The 21,992-nt window shown below is 37.6% G+C and overlaps 1 protein-coding gene across 2 annotated transcripts in view; it reads left to right on the forward strand.

Annotated features, from left to right (window-relative positions):
* SBF2 (SET binding factor 2) overlaps positions 1-21,992 on the forward strand; it is a 457,881-nt gene that overhangs the window by 422,333 nt on the left and 13,556 nt on the right. For both annotated transcript variants that reach the window (XM_060159685.1, XM_060159686.1), the window contains 3 exons: positions 937-1,113; positions 3,578-3,679; positions 4,399-4,584. In XM_060159685.1, the coding sequence (XP_060015668.1) occupies positions 937-1,113; positions 3,578-3,679; positions 4,399-4,584 (465 nt within the window). The remainder of the gene's footprint in view (positions 1-936; positions 1,114-3,577; positions 3,680-4,398; positions 4,585-21,992) is intronic.

Here is a 21,992-nt window from a genome sequence, read left to right on the forward strand (position 1 = left end):
AAGCAGATGATCCAGTAGAGTAATTTGGGCAGAATGTGAAGAAAGTGAAAAGAACATGAGAAAATTAATTCATTCTTTGGCGTAAGAAGTTAGAGAACTTTTAAATCGTCTTCAGAAGTAGGCAACTAGATTATCAAAATAAACTATTTCAATGGGCCACCAATTTAGCATTCTTTAGTTAAAATTGCGAACTCACATAGAAAAAATTCCATATGGATTAAAAATATAAATGATAAAAATACTGAAACAAAGATTGATATATGTGTCATACTGAGTGAAAAATAGTCCAAAAGTTAGAAATCAACAAAGCCTTTCATGTTTTACTGTATATGTATTTTTTTATTATTGGCTTTAAAAGAATACAATATTAGTAGTTGTAGGGCAGTGAGCTAGTGATTTTTATATTCTTCTCAGTGTTTATCTCTGCTTTTTTTTTCATTTTCACAATGACTATGTTTTACTTGCATAATAAGAAACAAATGTGTATGTCTATAAACTTTAATTTGTAGAGCTCTGGAACCTCAACAGCGTATTACCTTTTAATTATAATTCACATCTTGGGGAGACTTAGTTTACAGTTTTAGATTAATCATGCTGTCAGGCGTCATTGGTTCCTCCTTAGACCTCCAGGTTCATGGCCTTGTAAGTAGCTTATATTTGGTCCTATAAGCTCCATCAGGTTCCAGTCTACTAGTAGCCTCTTCAAGTTCTCAGAATGACAGCAAGCTAAGTCAAACCACTAGACTTTACTGAATGGCTCTTTCCAGCAATACTGACACATTAGCGAAAAATGATTGACTTTCTTGATCCACTGCAGCCCCTGCAGCTCTTTGGCCTCAACTAACTGTATATCACTAAGCATTACCCTGTTGAAAACATTGTTTTTTTACCTATAACACGTCGTCTGCCTAATTCTCTCTGCATCTTCATCCACAGAACTTCAAGTTAGAATTTGCTTTAAATTGTGAGTTTGTTCCTGTTGAATTTCATGACATCCGACAAGTGAAAGCCAGTTTTAAAAAACTGATGAGAGCTTGTGTCCCAAGCACCATCCCTACTGACTCAGAAGTGACCTTCCTGAGAGCCCTGGGAGACTCTGAGTGGTTCCCACAGGTAATGTCTGGAGCAGCTTATCTTATAACTCAAGAAAAGAGAGGCCCAAGGGTATACAGAATTGATATTTGAGGAAAAAAATATTATGTTCCCCACTACCTGACATTCTCCCTTGATTGTGTGCCCTCTGTAAAAGGCTTTCAGTTCCAGGGAACCATGTGATACAGGAAATGAAGGGGTAGAATTCTCCATGCCTGGGTTTTTCTCTCTGTTGTTGAAACTTGCTTGGTCTCCATAGGATGCTAAGAAGGAGATTATTATTTTTAGATGGAAACTTTTTGATATACAACAAATTTAAACAACATGTATGTATAGGGCTCCTGCTCTGTTACTAACAGAGTGAGGATCCAGGACAGGATGTGATTGCTAGGTGACTCCAAGGGGCTTTTCCTCTTACTTTCTCACTTTCTATTTGTCTCTGCCTGTTCTGTGTCTCTGGACTGTGGCTTCACTCCCAAGCCAGCCCAACAAAGGCACATTGGTTGCCCTGAAGCCTACCTAAGGTTTAGGAAAAACCACATATCCTTCTTTCAGCTAAGTCAAGCTTGGGATGTTTTTAATTGAATGCTTATTGAGAAATTAAGGAGAAATAGTTATGCCAGCACACCTAACCCACATTTCTTCCAAACCACAGAAAGAAAGGTGTTTATGACATGCATGTTTTAGACACTGATGCAGATATTTGGCCAAGAGCCTCTCTGCAATACAGCCTTCAGCCTTGTCTTTAGGCCCCTGGTGCTATGTCCATTATTCCTTCCCCCCCTGTAGGAGCACACAGCCCCTCTATCCCCTGTCCACATTGACCTCCAAGCCTCCCGCCTTTTTTTTTTTCCTCCTGCTTCTCTTGAGGAGGAAAAAGGGTTGTTTCCCACAGTACATTGGACTAAAAAGAAAAAAAAAGCCAGGAAATGATGTAAGTACCCAGGGCAGTGACTATTCTCAAGGGTACTTAAACTCTAGGAAAACAGCCACATATACAATTAGCTATTATATGAGGCTGTGTTAATTACTGTTAAGGCAATTCAGGATACTTTGAGTACCCATGGAAGGAGCTGATCAATACTCCCTGCTGTCCCTAAGTTATAAGCCCCAGCCCCAAAGTGTTCCTACCACTCAACCTATCCATCTATGTTTCTCCTATTCTGTGTTCTACTCCTTACTTCAAAGTGGATTCATATCAGAAGTTAGTGACTAAAAACAATGGAAAACGTTGCCCCACTTGGGATATTGGCAGTTTAAAAGTTAACTCAGAGCACATGCTAAGCCCAAGAGAATTCAGGCCTGGTAATAGTTGTGTTATGGGAACAGTGAATGAGGACCTTCCCATTCTTGAAGAGGACATGTGCCTTGTTCCTGTGTTTAAAATAGCCTAGCTCTGGGATGAACTGAGAGAGTGACTTGGACTTATATACACTACCAAATGTAAATAGCTAGCTAGTAGGAAGCAGCTGCATAGCACAGGGAGATCAGCTCGGTGCTCTGTGACCACCTAGAGGGGTGGGATAGGGAGGGTGGGAGGGAGACGCAAGAGGGAAGAGATATGGGGATGTATGTATATGTATAGCTGATTCACTTCGTTATAAAGCAGAAACTAACACACCATTGTAAAGCAATCATACTCCAGTAAAGACGTTTAAAAAATAATTTAAAAAAATAGCCTACCTCTGTTTAAAATATGGGGGTGGGAGTGTTTTGTTTTAGTTCAGAGTTGGATTCATTCTACAAGTTATGTCAAGTAATGTTTAAAATTTTTTTAAACCAGAATGTTACACATTTAGTTTTGAAATCTATGTGCTTTGCTCACACCCTAATTGTTCATTAGGGACTTGGAGTCAGTTGTCTTGGCTTAAAAAGCTGAGCACAAATAAAAGTTTTCTTCCCATTTAATACACAGTACAAATACTTTAGTATAGAATTCACATTTGATAGAAGCAATATCTTTTGTAATTTCTCTGGGGAGATGCATATTATATTTTGTAATATTTTTCTTTCTCCTGAGATTTTTTTGTAGGTATATTTTCTCTAATATTAGAGGTTTTTTAAATGAAAAAAAGTATACAATTCAGTACTTTTTAGTATATTTACAAAGTTGTGTAGCCGTCGGAAATAGAACTCACTATATCACATAAGAACAAATTTTAAATCTAATAACTATGTTGCGAGGGCCACATAGAGCCTCACTCTTTTCCACTGGAAAGAATTATATAGCTCTTCTGCTTTGAGGGGAATCTTGTACGGTCAGTTTATTTCATTAAGTATCACTTGAACACATTGTTTTAAAATGTGTCATTGTTTAATCTTGATTTTGACAAAGAACTTTAAGTATTTAAAATTCATATGATTCTTTTGTCCAAATATTTTAATCCCTAACTTGTTTGATTATCTAAGGTTGATAGCAAGTCTGTCTGTTCTTGGTGCTCAGAAAGCACTTGGTCTAATTGTGGCCTCCTTTCTTAACTCTTAGCTTCACAGGATATTGCAGCTTGCTGTGGTTGTATCAGAAGTACTTGAGAATGGTTCCTCAGTTTTGGTGTGTTTGGAAGAAGGCTGGGACATCACTGCACAAGTAAATTATTAAAACATATTTTCAGATATTTAATTTTATATTTGTATTTTAATTCAGTTATTTTAAAATTCTGCAGATGAATCTTTTGTATAATGACTAATGTGTTTATGGACAGAGAAAGTCCTCTGTTAAACACCACCTGGTATCCATCAAAAAGCTCTGTGCCGTGAGTTTCCAGGCCCTACAGAGCCTGGAGCTCTGGCTCAGGGCATCAGGCTCCCACACCACAGAAGCATCATGCAAGCATGACCAGCGGTGTAGGACATGGACCATCCTTCCCATGTTTTGTCAGTCCTTTCTCTGGTTCTCTGTAAGCCCCTTCTTTACTCACTCCAGAGTGAAAAGGAAAAGTACGAGTATAATCTACAGTAAAACATTAATCTACATCTGCCAAAAAGTAGATGTAGGTTTGAACTGATCCTCTGACCTTATTAATTAACCTAGGAGAAGACCACAGTCAGCAAACTGGCCAGGCAAGGATTAAATTCTTAATTCTCCTCTGAAGGAAAATGTAGCCAAAATGAATTTGAGTCTCAGTTTTTAATGGAAAGTTTGTAGAATTAATTCACTTAGCTGTCCTGGAGCAGTTAGTGAACAAATTTGCCATCCAGGTAACTTTGCTTGTTAATTAGCTGTCATCAAAAGGAAGTGCTTTGTCTTAGAAGCAGGAATTTTTCAGGACTGAAAGTAATGAAGTATCCACCCTGCTTGTACCCTAGGTGACCTCCCTGGTTCAGTTACTCAGTGACCCCTTTTATAGGACACTTGAAGGCTTCCGGATGCTGGTCGAAAAAGAGTGGCTCTCTTTTGGTCATAAATTCAGTCAGCGGAGCAGCTTGACCCTCAGCTGTCAGGGCAGTGGTTTCACTCCAGTCTTCCTACAGTTCTTAGATTGTGTACACCAGGTAAGTAGAGCAAGCTTAAATCGACTTGATACGAGAGAAAGAAAAGACCTAGCATTTACTGAGCATTGCATTGCTGTGCCAGGTACCTTTATGTCACAGCTCTGATGGACTCAGCCGTAAGACTTGCTAAAATCTCAGCAGTAGCTTCCTGGAAATGGAAAAGAAAAAACTAGTTGGTTTCTGAAACTAGGCTAGCTGAGCTGGCTATCGAGCTGGCTCCCAAGTGAAGTGGGCAGCACTCTAAATTACCATCTAATGTAACGGAGCAAACTTGGCTTGTTCTCGAAGAAGGTTTGATCTAGTGTAGAACAGTAAAACTCTCTAGGTGTTGGCCAAGCCTGAAATCCAGCACGTGGTCTTCCCATTTGGGGAGGACCCTACTTTATGCCTGAAAATATAGGAGGTAGAGCTAAACCCCTAGAGAAAGAATCAGGGCCCGACCAGGCAAGCCTCTGAGGTTGAGAACAATGGCTCAGTTCTACTGGGTGGCATAATTAGGGCTAATCAAGAGACCAGACAGAGGGCTTCCCTGGTGGCGCAGTGGTTAAGAATCTGCCTGCCAAGGCAGGGGACACGGGTTCCATCCCTGGTCCGGGAAGATTCCACATTCCGCGGAGCAACTAAGCCCGTGCGCCACAACTACTGAAGCCCGTGCACCTAGAGCCCGTGCTCCGCAACAAGAGAAGCCACCGCAATGAGAAGCCTGCACACCGCAATGAAGAGTAGCCCCCGCTCACCGCAACTAGAGAAAGCCCACATGCAGCAACGAAGACCCAACGCAGCCAAAAATAAATAAATAAAATAAATTTATTTTTTAAAAAAGAGACCAGACAGAAACCCAGGTATATAATCCAGTCAAACCCAGTAGGAGCTGGGAGTGGGGGAGATGTGAATGCTCTGGGCTCCCTCTTACCTTCATCTCAGGCCTTGGTCAGTATTGGGCTTGAGAATTGGATGGCACTGGGTTTAAAAGTTGAAGGCATTGGCACCAGTGGCTAAAATGGCTTAGAAAAAGTAAGGTTGACACTTATAGCCTGTTTCGTCTGCACCACAACAGTGAATGGGTTCTGGCATGTCAAACCTATTTGTCAGAACAGTGATCCTCTTTGAAATTGAAATACATTGGCCTCAAGTGTCTGTTGGAAAGAAAAGTAAAAATGTTTTTAGGAACCAGTATTGGAACTAGATCATCTTATGTATGGTTATGTTTTGTTTTTTATTCCATTAATCACTTGATCAGCTTTATCAATTCACTTCATAATTTTTTTAAAAATGTATTTAAAGTGTATAATTCAGTAGTTTTTAGTATATTCAGAGTTGTGCAATTACCACAAGCAATTTCTGATTATTTTATCACCCCAAAACAAACTCCATACCCATTAGCAGTGACTTTTCCATCGACCCCATCCCCTACATACACAAACACTGGAGGTTATGTTTTTGATTGCTCCCATCAGCTTCTTAAAGAAAAGACCTATTGAATAATTTTAGTTGATTTGAGTAGTATCTGGAGAAGCTGGTCACAAGGTTGAGCTTATACTTTTAAACTCTTTGCAGCAAATTATATATTTGCTTCCTGTTTGAATATTAGCTTTTTTATTCAGACATCTTTCGACAAGTACATGAGGGAGAAGTTTGAAGCCCATTGTCTCTGAAACAGAAAGCTTAACTGAGACTAAAGGGGAGGAGCAAGCATTTTTTCTCACTTCTGGATAGCTGAACGCCTACAAGTTCTTCATGAAAGCACTTCTTATCCTGCACATTGTCTTATTATGCTATGCACAGGCTATTTCCTGCCTTCATGCCTATATCCCACTACCATCTGCAGTCATCATTACTGATATTTCTTGACCGCTTACTATGCACCAGGCACTGTTCTCAGCACTATATTTTATTCCATGATTCTAAGTAATCTTTGAACCTTTTCCTGGCCCCTTCATTTGTATTCTTATGAACCGTGTACAGACTTCTTCAGTAGCATCTGTACACTAGCATCTATCTATTTGTACGTGTCTGTTGCCTTCTACTTAGACTGAGAATTCTTGGGAGAAGGGTCTATGTTATATTAACCTTCATATCCCTAATATCTAATGCAATTATAATTTTAGTCTCTGGAATGTAGTAGACCCTCAATAAATATGTATAAATGAAAATTTGAATGACCACCTGGTTCAGCCTTGTTGAGGCTCTCACCACCCTTCATCAAGACCATCTAGGGTGTCCTGAGTTGCTAATAACATCTTCTGAATGCTCAGATATGAAGCTGTTACTCTCTTTTACAAAAAACCTTTAAAGCAGACAAACAAAAACTTTCAGTGGCTCTACATTTCTTAAAGAATTACTCTTCCTCATGTCCAATTTGAATATAATAATGTCAAAATTTCACTTGAAAGGTTCTTAAGGCTCCTCACTGGATGCCTCTGTTGTCTTAATAAGTACACTCAACCAATTTTACCCCTGCATTGAAATAATATCACTCTTGGGCTTCCCTGGTGGCACAGTGGTGGAGAATCCACCTGCCAGTGCAGGGGACATGGGTTCGATCCCTGGAAGAAGTAGTAGTCCGGGAAGATCCCACATGCCGCAGAGCAACTAAGCCCGTGCGCCACAACTACTGAGCCTGTGCTCTAGAGCCCGTGAGCCACAACTACTGAGCCCATGTGCCATAACTACTGAAGCCCTCACGCCTAGAGCCCATGCTCCACAACGAGAGAAGCCACTGCAGTGAGAAGCCCAAGCACCATACCAAAGAGTAGCCCCCACTCGCTGCAACTAGAGAAAGCCCGTGCACAGCAATGAAGACCCAACACAGCCAAAAATAAATAAATTTATAAAAAGAAAAAAAAATCACTCTTTATGCAGTTGAATACCAGATGAAGCAGTTGACTTGCTTTTAATGTCTTTGGCGTATAAAAGTGGATATCTTTAAAAATTAAAATCACAATCTTCATAATGTGGTGTTCACACTTAAAGAACATATAGGGATTAAAAAAAAACACACAGAAAAAATCAAACCAAGAGCTGGTTCTTTTAAAGGGTAAATAAAATTGACAAACCTGGCCAGGCTCACCAAGAAGAAGAGAGAGAGAACCCAAAGAGAAAAAAGAAATAAAAAAGGAGAAATCTCAACTGATATCACAGAAATACAAAAAAACATAAGAGAATTCTATGAACAATTATATGCCAACAAATTTGACAACCTAGAAGAAATGGACAACTTTATAGAAACATACAGCCCACCTAAATTGAATCAAGAAGAAATAGATAATTTGAACAGACTGATCACTAGAAGTGAAACAGAATCTGTAATTTAAAAAATCTCCCTGCAAACAAAAGGCCAGGACCAGATAGCTTCACAGGCAAATTCTACCAAACATACAAAGGAGAACTCATACGGATTCTTCTCAAACTCTTCCAAAAGACTGAAGAGAAGGGAACACTCCCAAAGACATTCTGTGATGCCACCATCACCCTGATACCAAAACCAAAGATCCCACCAAAAAAGAAAATTACAGGCCAATATCTTTGATGAATATAGATGCAAAAATTCTCAACAAAATATTAGGAAACCAAATCCAACAACACATAAAAAAGATCATACACCACAACCAAGTGAGGTTCATCACACATTCACAAGGATGGTTCAACATATGCAAATCAATCAGTGTAATACACCACATTAAGAAAAGTCAAAAACCACATGATCATCTCAATGGATGCAGAAAAGGCATTTGACAAAATTCAACATCCATTCATGATAAAAACTCTTACCAAAGTGGGTACACAGGGAACATATCTCAACATAATGAAAGGTATTTATGACAAACCACAGCCAATGTAATACTCAATGGTGAAAAGCTGAAAGCCTTCCTACTAAAATCTGGAACAAGGATGCCCACTCTCACCCCTTCTATTCAACATAGTATTGGAAGTCCTAGCCACAGCAATCAGACAAGAAAAAGAAATAAAACATATTCAAATTAGATGGGAAGAGGTAAAATTGTCACCATATATGGATGACATGATACTATATATAGAAAACCCTAAGGATTCCACACAAAAACTACTAGATCTAATAAATGAATTCAGCAAAGTAGTAGGATACAAGATTAACATTCAGAAATCAGTTGTATTTCTTTACACTAACTATGAAATAGAAAGGGAATGTAAAAAAAAAAAAAGTACCTTTTAAAATTGCACCATTTAAAATTGCACCAAAAAAAAAAAAAAAAAAACCTAGGAATAAACTTGACCAAGGAGGTGAAAGACTTTTACACTGAGAACTATAAAACATTAATAAAGGAAATTAAGGAGGGCTCAAAGAAATGGAAAGATATCCCATGCTCTTGGGTTGGAAGAATTAATATTGTTAAAATGGCAATACTACCCAAAGCAACCTATAGATTTATGCAATCCCTATCAAATTACCCATGACATTTTTCACACAACTAGAATGACCCAAAAATTTATATGGAACCATAAAAGACCCAGAATTGCCAAAGCAATTCTGAGGAAAAAAAAACAAAGCAGGAGGCATAATTGTCCCAGACTTCAGACAATACTACAAAGCTGCAGTAATCAAAACAGTGGGGAATGAGAGGACTGGCAGGTAAAGTCACCCATGTAGACTTTTTTTTAATAAGAATTAAACTGAATCCATGTCAACTTTTTTTTTTTTTTTTTTTTTTTTTTTTTGCCACACTGCTTTGTTTGCAGGTTCTTAGTTTCCTGACCAGGGATTGAACCCAGGCCCTTGGTAGTGAAGGCACGGATGGAGTCCTAACCACTGGACTGCCAGGGAATTCCCATGTCAACTTTTTTAAAAGAATTAAACTGAGAATAGGACACTTGTTTACAAACTTCTTTACTGATTATTTTAAGATATCATCCATAGGCATTTGAAAATATCCATATTTTTGGTTTCACATATTTTTATCCTAAAATTAACTTAAACCATTTTTATGGCTGAAATAAAAGTTTGTAACTGTCCCTTTTTCATATAATATGTTGAGGTAACATCCTCAGATTTCAAAGGGTGAAATAAAGTTTAAAGGAAGTAAGTTTAACTGCTGTTTCCACAAATGAGGGATTAAAACTCTAATGACAACTTCCCCCACAGAAAACAATTATAAAATGAGACATGGGGAAAGGAAACTTTTCAACAAATGGTATTGGAATAACTGTATATCTATATAAAAAAGTATGAACCCTGACCCTTACATCATTCACAGAAATTTACCAGAAATGGATCATAGATGTAAATGGCTAAAGGAAATTATTCAAGCAGAAAATAAATGATAAAAGAAGGAATCTTGGGATATCAGGAAGGAAAAAAGAACAACAGAAAGTAAAATATGGATAAATACAATAGACTTTTCTCCTCCTCTTCAGTTTTCTAAATTGATGGTTGAAGCAAAAATTATAAGTTTTTGATGTTCTCAATATATGTAGAGGAAATAGTTAAGACAATTATAAGTGGGGGAGCACAAAGGGATGTAAAGGGAAGTAAGGTTTCTACACTTCACTAAAATGTCAACACCAGTCGACAGTAACAAGATATGTAATGTAATACCCAGAACGACCACTAAAAAAGCTACATAAAGACATACACTCAAAAACACTATAGATAAATCAAAATAAAATTCTAAAAAATGTTCAGGTAATCCACAGAAGGCAGGGAAAAGAAAACAGAAAGAAAAAGAAATAGAACAAACTGAAGACAAAAAGTAAAATGACAGACTTCAGCCCTAACATACCAATAATTGCATTAAAAATGGAAATGGTCTAAATAAAACATGACGTAACAGTATGCTTTTTATAAGAAACTTGGTTCAAATATGAAAGTATTGTCATAGAAGTTGTATTTATAATAGCCAGAAATTGCAGGAGGGAGGGGACAAAATGTCCTGAAACAGGTAAATGGCTAAACAAACTGGTGCATCCATACCATGGAACACTACTCAGCAATGAAAAGGGGTGAGCTGCTGATACAAGCGACAATTTGAATGGATCTCAAGAGCATGATGTTGAGTGAAGAAAACGCAATCTCCAGTGGTCCCATACTGTATGATTCCATTTATATAACATTCTCAAAATGACAAGATTATAGAGATAGAGAATAAATTATTGGTTGTGAGGGTTTGGAGATAGTGGGGGAGGGGAATGGGTGCGACTATAAAGGAGTAGCATGAAAAACAAACCAATTGTCCATCAGCTGGTGAACAGATGAACAAATTCTGGTACATGCATGCAATGGAATACTACTCAGCAAGCAAAAGGAATGAAATGTTAATATACACAACAATATGGATGAGTCTTAAAATCATGATCAATGAAAAAATTCAGATAAATCTCATCATAAGGGACTTCCCTGGTGGCACAGTGGTTAAGAATCTGCCTGCCAATGCAGGGGACACAGGTTCAAGCCCTGGTCCAGGAAGATCCCACATGCCATGGAGCAGCTAAGCCCATGTGCCACAACTACTGAGCCTGCGCTCTAGAGCCCACGAGCCACAATTACTAAGCCTGAGTGCCACAACTACTGAAGCCTGTGCGCCTAGAGCCTGTGCTCCACAACAAGAGAAGCCACGGCAATGAGAAGCCCGCTCACCGCAACTAGAGAAAGCCTGCACGTAGCAACGAAGACACAATGCAGCCAAAAATAAATAAATAAATTTATAAAAGAAAAGAAAAAATCTCATCACAAGGAGAAAATTTTTTTTCTTTTTATTTATATGAGATGGTGGATGTTAACTAAACCTATTGTGGTCATCATTTCACAGTATATGTAATTCAAACGATCATGCTGTAGCGTTAAACCTATACAGTGATGTATGCCAATTATTTCTCAATAAAAATGGGGAAAATGGGTAAAAAAGACTACAGACTACACAATATATGATTTCATTTATAGGAAACCCTACAAAAGGCAAAATGGTAGTGGTAGAAAAACAGATCAGTGGTTGCCTGGTACCAGTGGTCAGGGGAGGGGGTCGACTTCGAAAGGACATGAGCAAACTTTATAGGATGAGGGAACTGTTCTGTATCCTCACTGTGGTGGTGGTTATACAAATGTATAACCAAATGAACAGTGACCAAAACTAATCAACCTGTAGGCTTAAAATAGGGAAATTTTAGTATATTTAAATTATACTTCACTGAATATGAAAAAAAATTTTTAATTAGTAAGTTCAACTTCTTAGTAAACTGGAGTTCTAAAAAAAAAAAAAACCCAGCAGCTCTCTAGTTTCTCTAGAGAAAAATTTGCCATTGTGATACCCAGGAAAGTACTTATAACCCTGGCTGCCTGGTCCAGGGAAATCCCAGTTAAGTGTGCAGAGTTTTACTTTTTCTGTACTGTTTTCAGTCTCATCATTAACCCAGTTGTGCATGGTGTTCCCAAGTCCAGAACTTATCAAGTTTGGTTTTTCCAGAGAACACACCTCTAATCTCTTGCTTGCAAGAAGGTAGTCATGAGGCAGGAAAGACTACATGAGATAGGAAAGGACCCTGGAGGTCTCACCACTGCCTCTCTAGACTTAAAACTAGTTCTCATTTTTAGCCCCCCTTTTCCTCCTATATAGGACTTGGGCCTCTGAGTCCTGAGCCTTTCTGGGTTTACAGGGCAAACTGTTACCTTTTCAAATCATTTTCATCCCAGTGTAGCTTCTCATCTCCTGTCATTTTCTGCTATTCTTCCTTCTGTTTTCCATCTTTCTGAATTTTCTTGGCCTGCTACTGTCTCCCCTCCCTTTCTCCCCACCTCGTTTTCAACTTTTACCTTTTAAAAATTCCTTTCCTCTAATTGAGGGAGAGTTGCTGGGGACTGAGTTTGTATGGCTGAATTTGGCTTAAGTTAAATACAGTATTAAATGTGTTAAATACCCATATTCAACTTGCAGAATTCTGCATACCTAAATATTAGAGTCAGCAAAAGAATCTACTCACAATCAGTAAGAAATTTCAGTTCTGAAACTGAAAACAAAAGTTGACTTTTAATGAAAACTCAATTATTTGTAAGTGAATGCTTCACAAACTGTAGAAAATAATATTGTTCCGGGTCTGAAGACCGCTTTAGTATGATTTCAAATCTGGTCATACTACATTAAAAAAAAATTAAAATATAAATTTTTAAAACTTTGTCTGAACCCTTCAACTTAATACTCTCACACATAATAACCTAAGTTCAGGCAAGTCATGGCAAAGTGAGTGTATGACATTAATTGCAGTATTTAAAGAATGCTTGGCTATGATAGGTGTCAGTTTTGGTGAAGTAGATTATTTTGTGCTGAAAAGGGACAATTTATTCATTCAAAAACAGAAGACTGTAGTTAACAAATAGAGCTTTTGATTCTTGCTGACTTAATTATAAGGTAGCGTTTCATCATCTCCTACATAGTGGTTTTAGGCATTAGAAAATGCCTTCTTCGAATACCTTTCAAGTGAACACTAATGCTCTACATGACTCTGGCTTTTGCCAGACAGTTCGAATTAGTGCTATCCTCAGTCTCTCAGGAGCACAAAACAGAGCCAAGCCTCAACAACATTTTTAAAAATAAGTGCAAAATTATGCAGCAGCTAGCAAAACTTCCCCAGGTGGAATGTGTTCCCTGCTTATTAACCTTTTCTAACATGCCGAATGCCAAAAGGCAGTCCATGGACGTATGCCTAGACTTGCCCATTAGTACTAATAGAGTTACAAAGAAAACAGATGAAGCGCTGATCTCAAATTAGAACTGCCTCATCATATAAAAAGCCATTGTTTGTGCCAGTGTATCCAGGTGTCAGATGAATTATAAATGCTAGATCACAGTTTCATAATAGCAACATCTGGCAGATTTTTTGTTGCTTCTAAAAGAAATTGGCTTAGCTCAAATGATATCATTACAGGATGCTTCCTTTTCTTAAAATAGTTGAACCAAATTCAGAAGGAAAATACATCCAAATACAAAACAAAAATTTTTTTTACCTAAAATTTCTTTTTAAAATATAATACTAAGGGAAAAGATACGTATAATATGAATGAAAGCATGACGTATATGAAAAGCATCTCCTTTATTCCAGCATTAGAGTAAATCTTTGAGTGCGTCTTAGAACTTTCTCATTATTTGCTACTTTGAGAAAAGCAAGTAACCGTTATAACTTTGCCTTTGAAGTTTATTCAAATTGTAAATTGACTCACTCTGGTCTGGCTTTGTGGTATGATTCTCCCTACAGTTACCATATGCCAGCACTATGCTAGGTCCTATTCCAAAGAGAAAACCTATTTGCCTTTTAAAGATATGAGCTTTCCCTGTGAGTGCATGTGTGAGGAGCTAAGTCGCCCTCACATAGGTCTGTTACTCTAAAATTTATCCATGCATATTGGCAAAATAACTGCAGTTAATTGATTCATGGTGTATTCAAGAGTTTCTGGTGTCTGCCTGCTTCCCAGTCAACTGAAAATTGGCAAAAGTTGACACACTCCAAGCTGATTTATAACAAAGCAACTTCACATTAAAGCTTTTAATATTTGAGCCCATAAAGTAATTCTGAGTTTGCCTATCAGTCTCATTTACTAATTTTTGATCTTTAACAAATTATTCAGCCTCTCTGTGCTTCAATTTCTTTATATATGTATATATAGCAGAAGGATTAAAAATCTTATGTGAAGTGATTGGCACAGTACAGAAGGTATACAATTAATGTTTATTAAATCTTAATCTGTGAAATAACAAAAACTAGTGTTAGCTACCTATTTTTCTAGGGTGTGTCTAACATACCCATAATTTTTAAAATGTTGATACCATTAAATATAGGGTCTCTTGTAGCTTAATACTTCTAATTCCTGAAAGCAAAATCCAGTTTTAACTTATTATATTTTATTCCCAAAATGTTGATCTCTCCTGGGATTTGAGTCATAGCTTACTTTTATGGGCCTTTAAATTTTACAAAGTACTTAATGGCATATGGGCAAAAAATAAGACCCTATAAATTCATATTTCTCCAAATTCCATGTCAGATTCTCTTCCTATAAATAAGTGAAATTGGCAGATTTTACTCCATAATGGAAAACAAAACCAAAATGCCTCAAACAGCTTAGTCTTAGTATTTTAAATCTGTATATTTTTTCTCTTCATCAAGATAAATGCAAAATTATTTTGAACAACAGAATCCAGATGATGACTGAAAGAGGCCTAAAACTCTGTTCATCAGCATATTTGGGGAAATGCTCACATAGAATTAATTTATAGGCTGAGATGCCTGTCATTCCCAATTCTACATAATACAATAAGGCTAAATTTATTTGAAACAGACTTGCCTTTAGGCCCCCCAGATCTTGTGGCCAAGAAGAAAACTAATGAAACCAAAAGCTTTTGTTTGAAAAGATCAATAAAATTAATAAACCTCTAGCCAGACTGATCAAAGAAAAGACACAAATTACCAATATTAGAAATGAGAACGATAACATCCCTACAGATTCTACAGATATTAAAAGGACCATAAGGGAATATTGTGAACAATTTTGCATCAATAAAATTAAAAATTTAGTTGAAATGGACAAATGCCTTGAAAGACACAAACTACCCCACTCACTCAAGAAGAAATACATAACTTGAATACGCTTATGTCTATTAAGGAAATTGAAATTGTAGTTAAAATCTTTCCACACTGAAAACTTCAGGCCTAGGTGGCTTCACTGGTAAATTCTACCAAGTATTTAAGGAAGAAATAATAGCAGTTCTACAAAAACTCTTAACAGAAAATTTAAGCAAAGGGAGTACTTCCCAACTCAGTCTATGAGGCCAGCATTACCCAAGTCTGACAAAGACAGGGAAAGAAAACTATAGATCAGTATCCCTGATGATCATAGATTCAAATTTTCTAAACAAAATTTCAGCAAATCAAATTCAACAATATATTTAAAAGGTAATATACCATGGTCAAATGGGGTTTATTCCAGGAATGCACAGTCAGTTTCACATTTGAAATCAATCAGTGTAACTCACCATATTAAGGAACTTTAAAAAAACCATACATCATCTCAATAGATGCAGAAAAAGCATTTGACAAAATACAATATCCATTCCTTGTGAAAATTCTCAGGAATCTTCTCAAACTAAAAATAGTATCTATTAAAAAAAAAGTACAGCTAACATCATACTTAATAGTGAAAGACTGAACACTTTCCTCCTAAGATCAGGAACAAGATGTGAATGCCTGCTTCACCACCTCTATTCAACATTGTACTAAAGGTCATAGCCATGCAATAAGGCAAGAAAATGGTAATAATAAAGACATTCATGGGACTTCCCTGGTGGTCCAGTGGGTAAGACTCCATGATCGCAATGCAGGGGGCGCAGGTTTCATTCCTGGTCGGGGAACTAGATCTCACATGCCGCAGCTAAGAGTCTGCGTGCCACAACTAAGAAGTCCGCATGCCACAACTAAGAGTCCACATGCCACAATGAAGATCCCTCGTGCCACAACTAAGACCTGGCACAGCCAAAATAAATTTTTTTTAAATTAAATTGAACATTTGGGGAAAAAAATTAAATGATTTTAAAAAGACATCCACGCTAGAGAGGGAAAAGTAAAACTATCTTTATTCACAAATAACATGATGGTCCATGGAATCTATCCCCGCCCCCCCCATAAAAGAAAAAAAGCTACTAGAATAAATGAGTTTAGCAAGGCTGCAGAATACATGCTCAGTATACAAAAATCAATACTGGCAATAAACCATTGGAAAACTGAAACTTAAAAATCATTACCATTTACAGCAGTATCAAAAAACATGAAAGAAATCTAGCAAAATACATTAAAGACCTGGACACTGAAACTATAAAACATTACTAAGAGAAATTAAAGACCTAAATAAATCAAGAAATACCTGTTGTTCATGGATCAGAAAACTCAATGTCGTTAAGATGTCAGTCTCCCCAAATTAATCTAAAGATTCAGTGTAATCACAATAAAACTCCTAGGAGGCTATTTTGTAGAAATTGGCAAACTTATTCTAAAATCCACATGGAAATGCAAAGGATCTAGAATAGCCAAAACAACTTTGAAAAAGAACAAAAGTGGAGGACTAGCACTATCTGATATTATTATAAAAGTATAATAAGACAGTGTGGTAATTGGTACAAAGATAGACAAACAGATCAATGGAATACTGTCCAGAAATAGTTCCATACATATATATGGACAACGGATTTTTGACAAAGATGCAAAAGTAATAGGTAGAAATACGATGTTACTTATTTGTGGAATCTAAAATATGATACAGATAACATTTACAAAGCAAAAACGACTCACAGACCTAGAAAACAAATTTATGGTTACCAAAGGGTAAACGGGGTGGGGAGGGATAAATTAAGAGTTTGGGATTAGCAGATACAAACTACTACATTTAAAATAGATAAAAATCAAGGTCCTACTATATATATAGCACAGGGAACTGTATTCAATGTCCTGTAATAAACCATTATATATATATATATATATATATATATATATATATAACTGAACCACTTTGCCATACACCAGAAACTAATACAACATTGAAAATCAGCTATATTTCAATTAAAAATTTTTAATGAAAAAAATTTAAAGCAATAGGTAGAGAAAGACTAGTCTTTTCAACAAATGGTACCAGACAATTGGATTTCCAGATGCAAAAAAAAAATTAACTTTGACCCATACCTTGCATCAATATAAAAATTAATTCAAAAGGGATCATAGATCTTAAATGTAAGATCTACTATAAAACTTCTAGAAGAAAACATAGGAAGAAATCCTTGTGATCTTGGGTTATTAGGCAAGGATATCTTAGATTCAACACCAAAAGCATCATCCATAAAAGAAAAAATTGATAAATTAGACTTTGTCAAAATTAAAACCTTTTGTTCTTCAAAAATCACTGTTACAAAAATGAAAAGACAAATCACAGAGTGGGAGAAAACATTTGCAAATCATGTCTGCTGGAGGACTCGTATCAAGAATATATAAAGAATTCGCAAAACAATATATAAGAAACCACCAACCTATTTTTTTTAATGGCAAAACATTTATACTGACCATCAAAGATATATAGGTGAAAAATTAGCACATGAAGATACTTGATATCATTTATCATTAGGAAATGCAACTTAAAATCAAAATAAGATATTACTAAATACCTATTTTCATGACTAAAATTTTAAAACTGACCACCCCAAGTGTTAGCAAGGATGTGGAAGAACTGGAACTTTCTAACACTGCTGGTGGGAATATAAAATTATACCATTGTTTGAGAAAACAGTTCTTAAAAATTTAAACATACCTACCTACCAGGTGATTCAGCATTCCATTCCTAGGCAGTTACACAAGAGAAATGAAGTCCTTATGCCCATAAAAGGACTCATACATAACTGTTCACAACAACATTATATGTAATAACCAAAAATCTAGAAGCAACCCAATGTCCATCCACAGGTGAATGAATAAACAAATTGTGGTATATCCATGCAGTAGAATACTATTTAGCTGTAGAAAGGAATTTAGTACTGCTAACCCAACAACATGGATGCATCTCAAATAATTATGCTTAGTGAAAGAAGGCATACAAAAAAAGAGTACAGGGCTTCCCTGGTGGCGCAGTCATTGAGCGTCCGCCTGCCGATGCAGGGGACACAGGTTCATGCCCCAGTCTGGGAAGATCCCACATGCGGCGGAGCGGCTAGGCCCGTGAGCCACGGCCACTGAGCCTGCGCGTCCGGAGCCTGTGCTCCGCAACGGGAGAGACCACAACAGTGAGAGGCCCGCGTACCGAAAAAAGAAAAAAAAGAGTACATACTTATGATTCCATTTATATAAAGTTCTAGTAAATGCAAATTAATCTGTAATGACAAAAAGCAAATCAGTCATTGCTTGCAGAGGAGGGTGCAGGAAGATGCAAAAGGAGCACAAGGAAACTTTTGGGAGTTATGGATGATATGTTCACTATGTCGATTGTGGTGATGATTTCACAGATGTGTGGAGACGTCAGAAGGTATCAAATTGTACACTTTAAATATATGCAGCTTATTGTATGTCAGTTATACCTCATTAAAGTTGTTTAAAAAAAAATCCTGCGGCTAACAAACCTCTAAACTCTCATGCATTCCCTGTAATAAGTTCTTAGAGGCAGTCTCTTTGGCCTGATCCCATTTCATCTATTAAAACAATACTTAACAGAAGGAGAAGGAAGCACGTGGATTGTGCCTTGTGGAGACCACTGTGGGGGGATACAGCAGAAGAGGCCAGGTGTCCCATTGACGAGGAAAAAAAGCCAATTAACTGGAAAAATAGAGTCCCTGGGATGTAGGACTAAATGGTGGAGAAAGCACCAGATTTTGTCTTGTGAAAACAATCAGGTCTTTGTTTCTCATTATGGTAAAAAGACATTTCAGAAAATCCCTTGTATTTCTTAATGTCGGATTCCAAATGTGGTTATCTAGGCATTAATCAACCCAGCATTTGACTCAGGTCAATTTGATTTTTTTTTTCATTGAAGAAATTTTCATGCTTGTTGCTTAAACTGTTGCTACACAGTAAAAAAAAAAAAACAAAAAACAAAAAACAAATTGTTCAGCATCTTCTCTTCCACTTCCAACAGACCTGATAACTAACTCCAGTATGAGGACAGACTGTTTTTTTTCCCCAAGCAGTTAGCAACTGCAGGTGCCATTGTGGCACACAGATGCAGACACTGCTGCCCCCAAGCTCTCACACCTTAATGTTTTCTAAGCACCAATTCCAATTCAAGCAAGGCTGGTGCCAGCGGCCTTGGAGAAGTGTTAGCTTTTCTAACGTAATTGTGGAGTGCAGGGTTTGTGGTGAGCCCAGTCACTCAGTACAGCGGGCTATGAAAGCATTTTTCCACTTGTAGAGGAGTGCTTCTAGTCCTAGCATCTGATCTCCCTGAAATGCCTGTAAGTTCAACTTAAGGTCGTATTCGTCATCATTTCCATTCTACTTTACCTCAGAAGTGGGTCATGAAAATTATATTCCTAAGCGCATTAAGTATCAGAATAATCAAGGAAAGATACAGTTATGTGTGAGGCAAGTGGTTTTTATGGAGAACAGTCATTGAGAGAAATGTTTTGTTATTCTGGAGCTTTGTTTAATAAGTTTTTAAAAGAGTTTTTTGAACTGTCATGGACTGGGTCAGTGGAAATAGCCCTGAACTCTTCTTCCCCTGGACACAGTGAGCCAAGGGTCTGGCCTGTGATTACCAAGGTTTATTCCAGGGGCTGTTGGGGCAAAGTTGTTCTTGGAGCTCACCCTGCCCAAGCACATTGCAGATTCTCCTCCCTGAGATTCTCAGATTGGTAGAGAACCAAGTTCTATCCTCTCGGACCTGTCTCCTTCTTCTGTCACACCACCCACAATCCGGGTCACCCCCCTCCATCATGTGTGCACCAGCCCTTGAGGTGGTGCTACTGATTCTGAACCAGGAACCCAGGCTAAAGAGTTTAAGTTCTAAAACGTAGCATATGGCGCACAACCTCGCTATTCAGAGCCACATCCCAGTTGTCTCAGGGAAAGTGTTCCTGTCCTGGGGAGACCAGAACCAACTGGAAGGGCAGTGGCTTAGGTCAAGAAAGCAGGTCCACAGTACACAAGCCCATTGCTTAAGAGTCAAACTCTGTTTTAATACATCTTCTTAACATCCATTTTATGTTGTATTACTTATGATCTAAAATTTTAGTTCAATGTAAAAGCCAGAAAAAATGTTATAGGAAAAAAAACCTTTAATCATCACAGAAAACTAGGTTTCTAATCAAATGATAAACATTGATAAAATCACTGATATCCAGATCATGACTTTAAATTCCCACTGATCTGTTGGGTAATCAACATATTGCACACATGTCTGCTCTGTTTGGCTGACCAAGTGTTGGTCTACATTGCCAAATTAAAACATGGAGAGGAAAGCTGGCTTTTAGACAGCCTGCCTCCAGTATTCATTTGAAACAGCTTTTAAGTAAATACAATTATGATTGGAACTTATCTCAACCAAGCAAAATTCTCTAACTGGTCATGAGAGAGTGAGCAATCCAAAGGTGAGATTGCTGGGTGGACTGGAGAGCATCACAAGGTCATCAGCCTATCTTCTGCCACATGAGATGGCTCCATGGAGTCTGCGTACAGGTTGCCTAGAGCATGCTATAGCTCAGTGACCGTTCCGGACTCTGCCTTCCTCCCACCCTCCCATGTCATTCCCTCATCCTTATTCCTCTCCCAGTGACCTCACTAAGTTACTGATGGAAAATTAATGTTAAAAGGCATAAGCTCCTCCCCCTTCCCTTGGCACTTGAACATACCTTTCTTTTTATCTACTCTTCTGTCCCTCCTCATTTTTAAGGCTGTTCCCTGTTTCTGGACCCTTAGCCTCATTCATTCTTGCTTTCCCAGGGCCTTACTCTCTTAGTTATCAGCTCTTTCTCCACAGTTTATTCTCTCTCTGTTGGCTCCTTCTACATTGCCCTACATTTCCCGACATTTCTTTTGTCGGGAAAACGTCTCTTGCTGTCGCCCCAAACCACCACCTTCTCTTCTCATTCCTGTCACTGCCAAACTTCTGTAAGCATAATTTTTCTTACTGTATTACACACTATTACACCACAAATGCCTAGAAAGCAGGAACCACAACTTATGATAATTTGCATATCAAGTATCTAGCACAGTATAAAGTAGTGAAGGAGGCACAGCCCGAGGAGCCTAGCAAGCCAGGGTTCAAATCTGGGCTCACTAGTTGCTGTGAATGACCTTGGGTAAATTATTTAATCTTGCTCATCTTCAGCTTCCTCATTTGTAAAGTGGGGGAGGGGAGGGTAATAATTCTCATCTTCACAGGATCTGAATAGACATTTTTCCAAAGACATACAAACGGCCAAAGGTACATGAAAAAGTGTTCATCACTCACTAATCATCAGGAAAGTACAAATCGAAACCACAATGAGACATCACTTCACACCTGTTAGAATAGCTGTTATCAAAAAGACAAGAGGTGACAAATGTTGGTGAGGATGTGGAGAAAAGGGAACCCTTGTTGGGAATGTAAATTGGTGCAGCCACTATGGAAAACAATATGGAGGTCCCTCAGAAAGTTCAAAATAGAGCTACCGTATGACCCAGCAGTCCCACTTCCGGATATATTAGAGGGAATGAAGTCATTATTTCAAAGAGATATCTGTACTTCCACATTCATTGCAGCATTATTCACGATAGCCAAGAAGTGGAAATAATGTAAGTATCCATCTATAGATGCATGGATAAAGAAAATGTTATATATATAAACATGAGAAATTCATTCAGTCATGAGAAAAAAGGAAATCCTGCCACTTGCAGCAATGTGGATGGAATCTGAGGGCATTATGCTAAGTGAAATAAGTCAGAGAAAG

The sequence above is a fragment of the Lagenorhynchus albirostris genome, chromosome 9 (genome assembly GCF_949774975.1).
Source record: "Lagenorhynchus albirostris chromosome 9, mLagAlb1.1, whole genome shotgun sequence".
Classification (NCBI taxonomy): Eukaryota; Metazoa; Chordata; class Mammalia; order Artiodactyla; family Delphinidae; genus Lagenorhynchus; species Lagenorhynchus albirostris.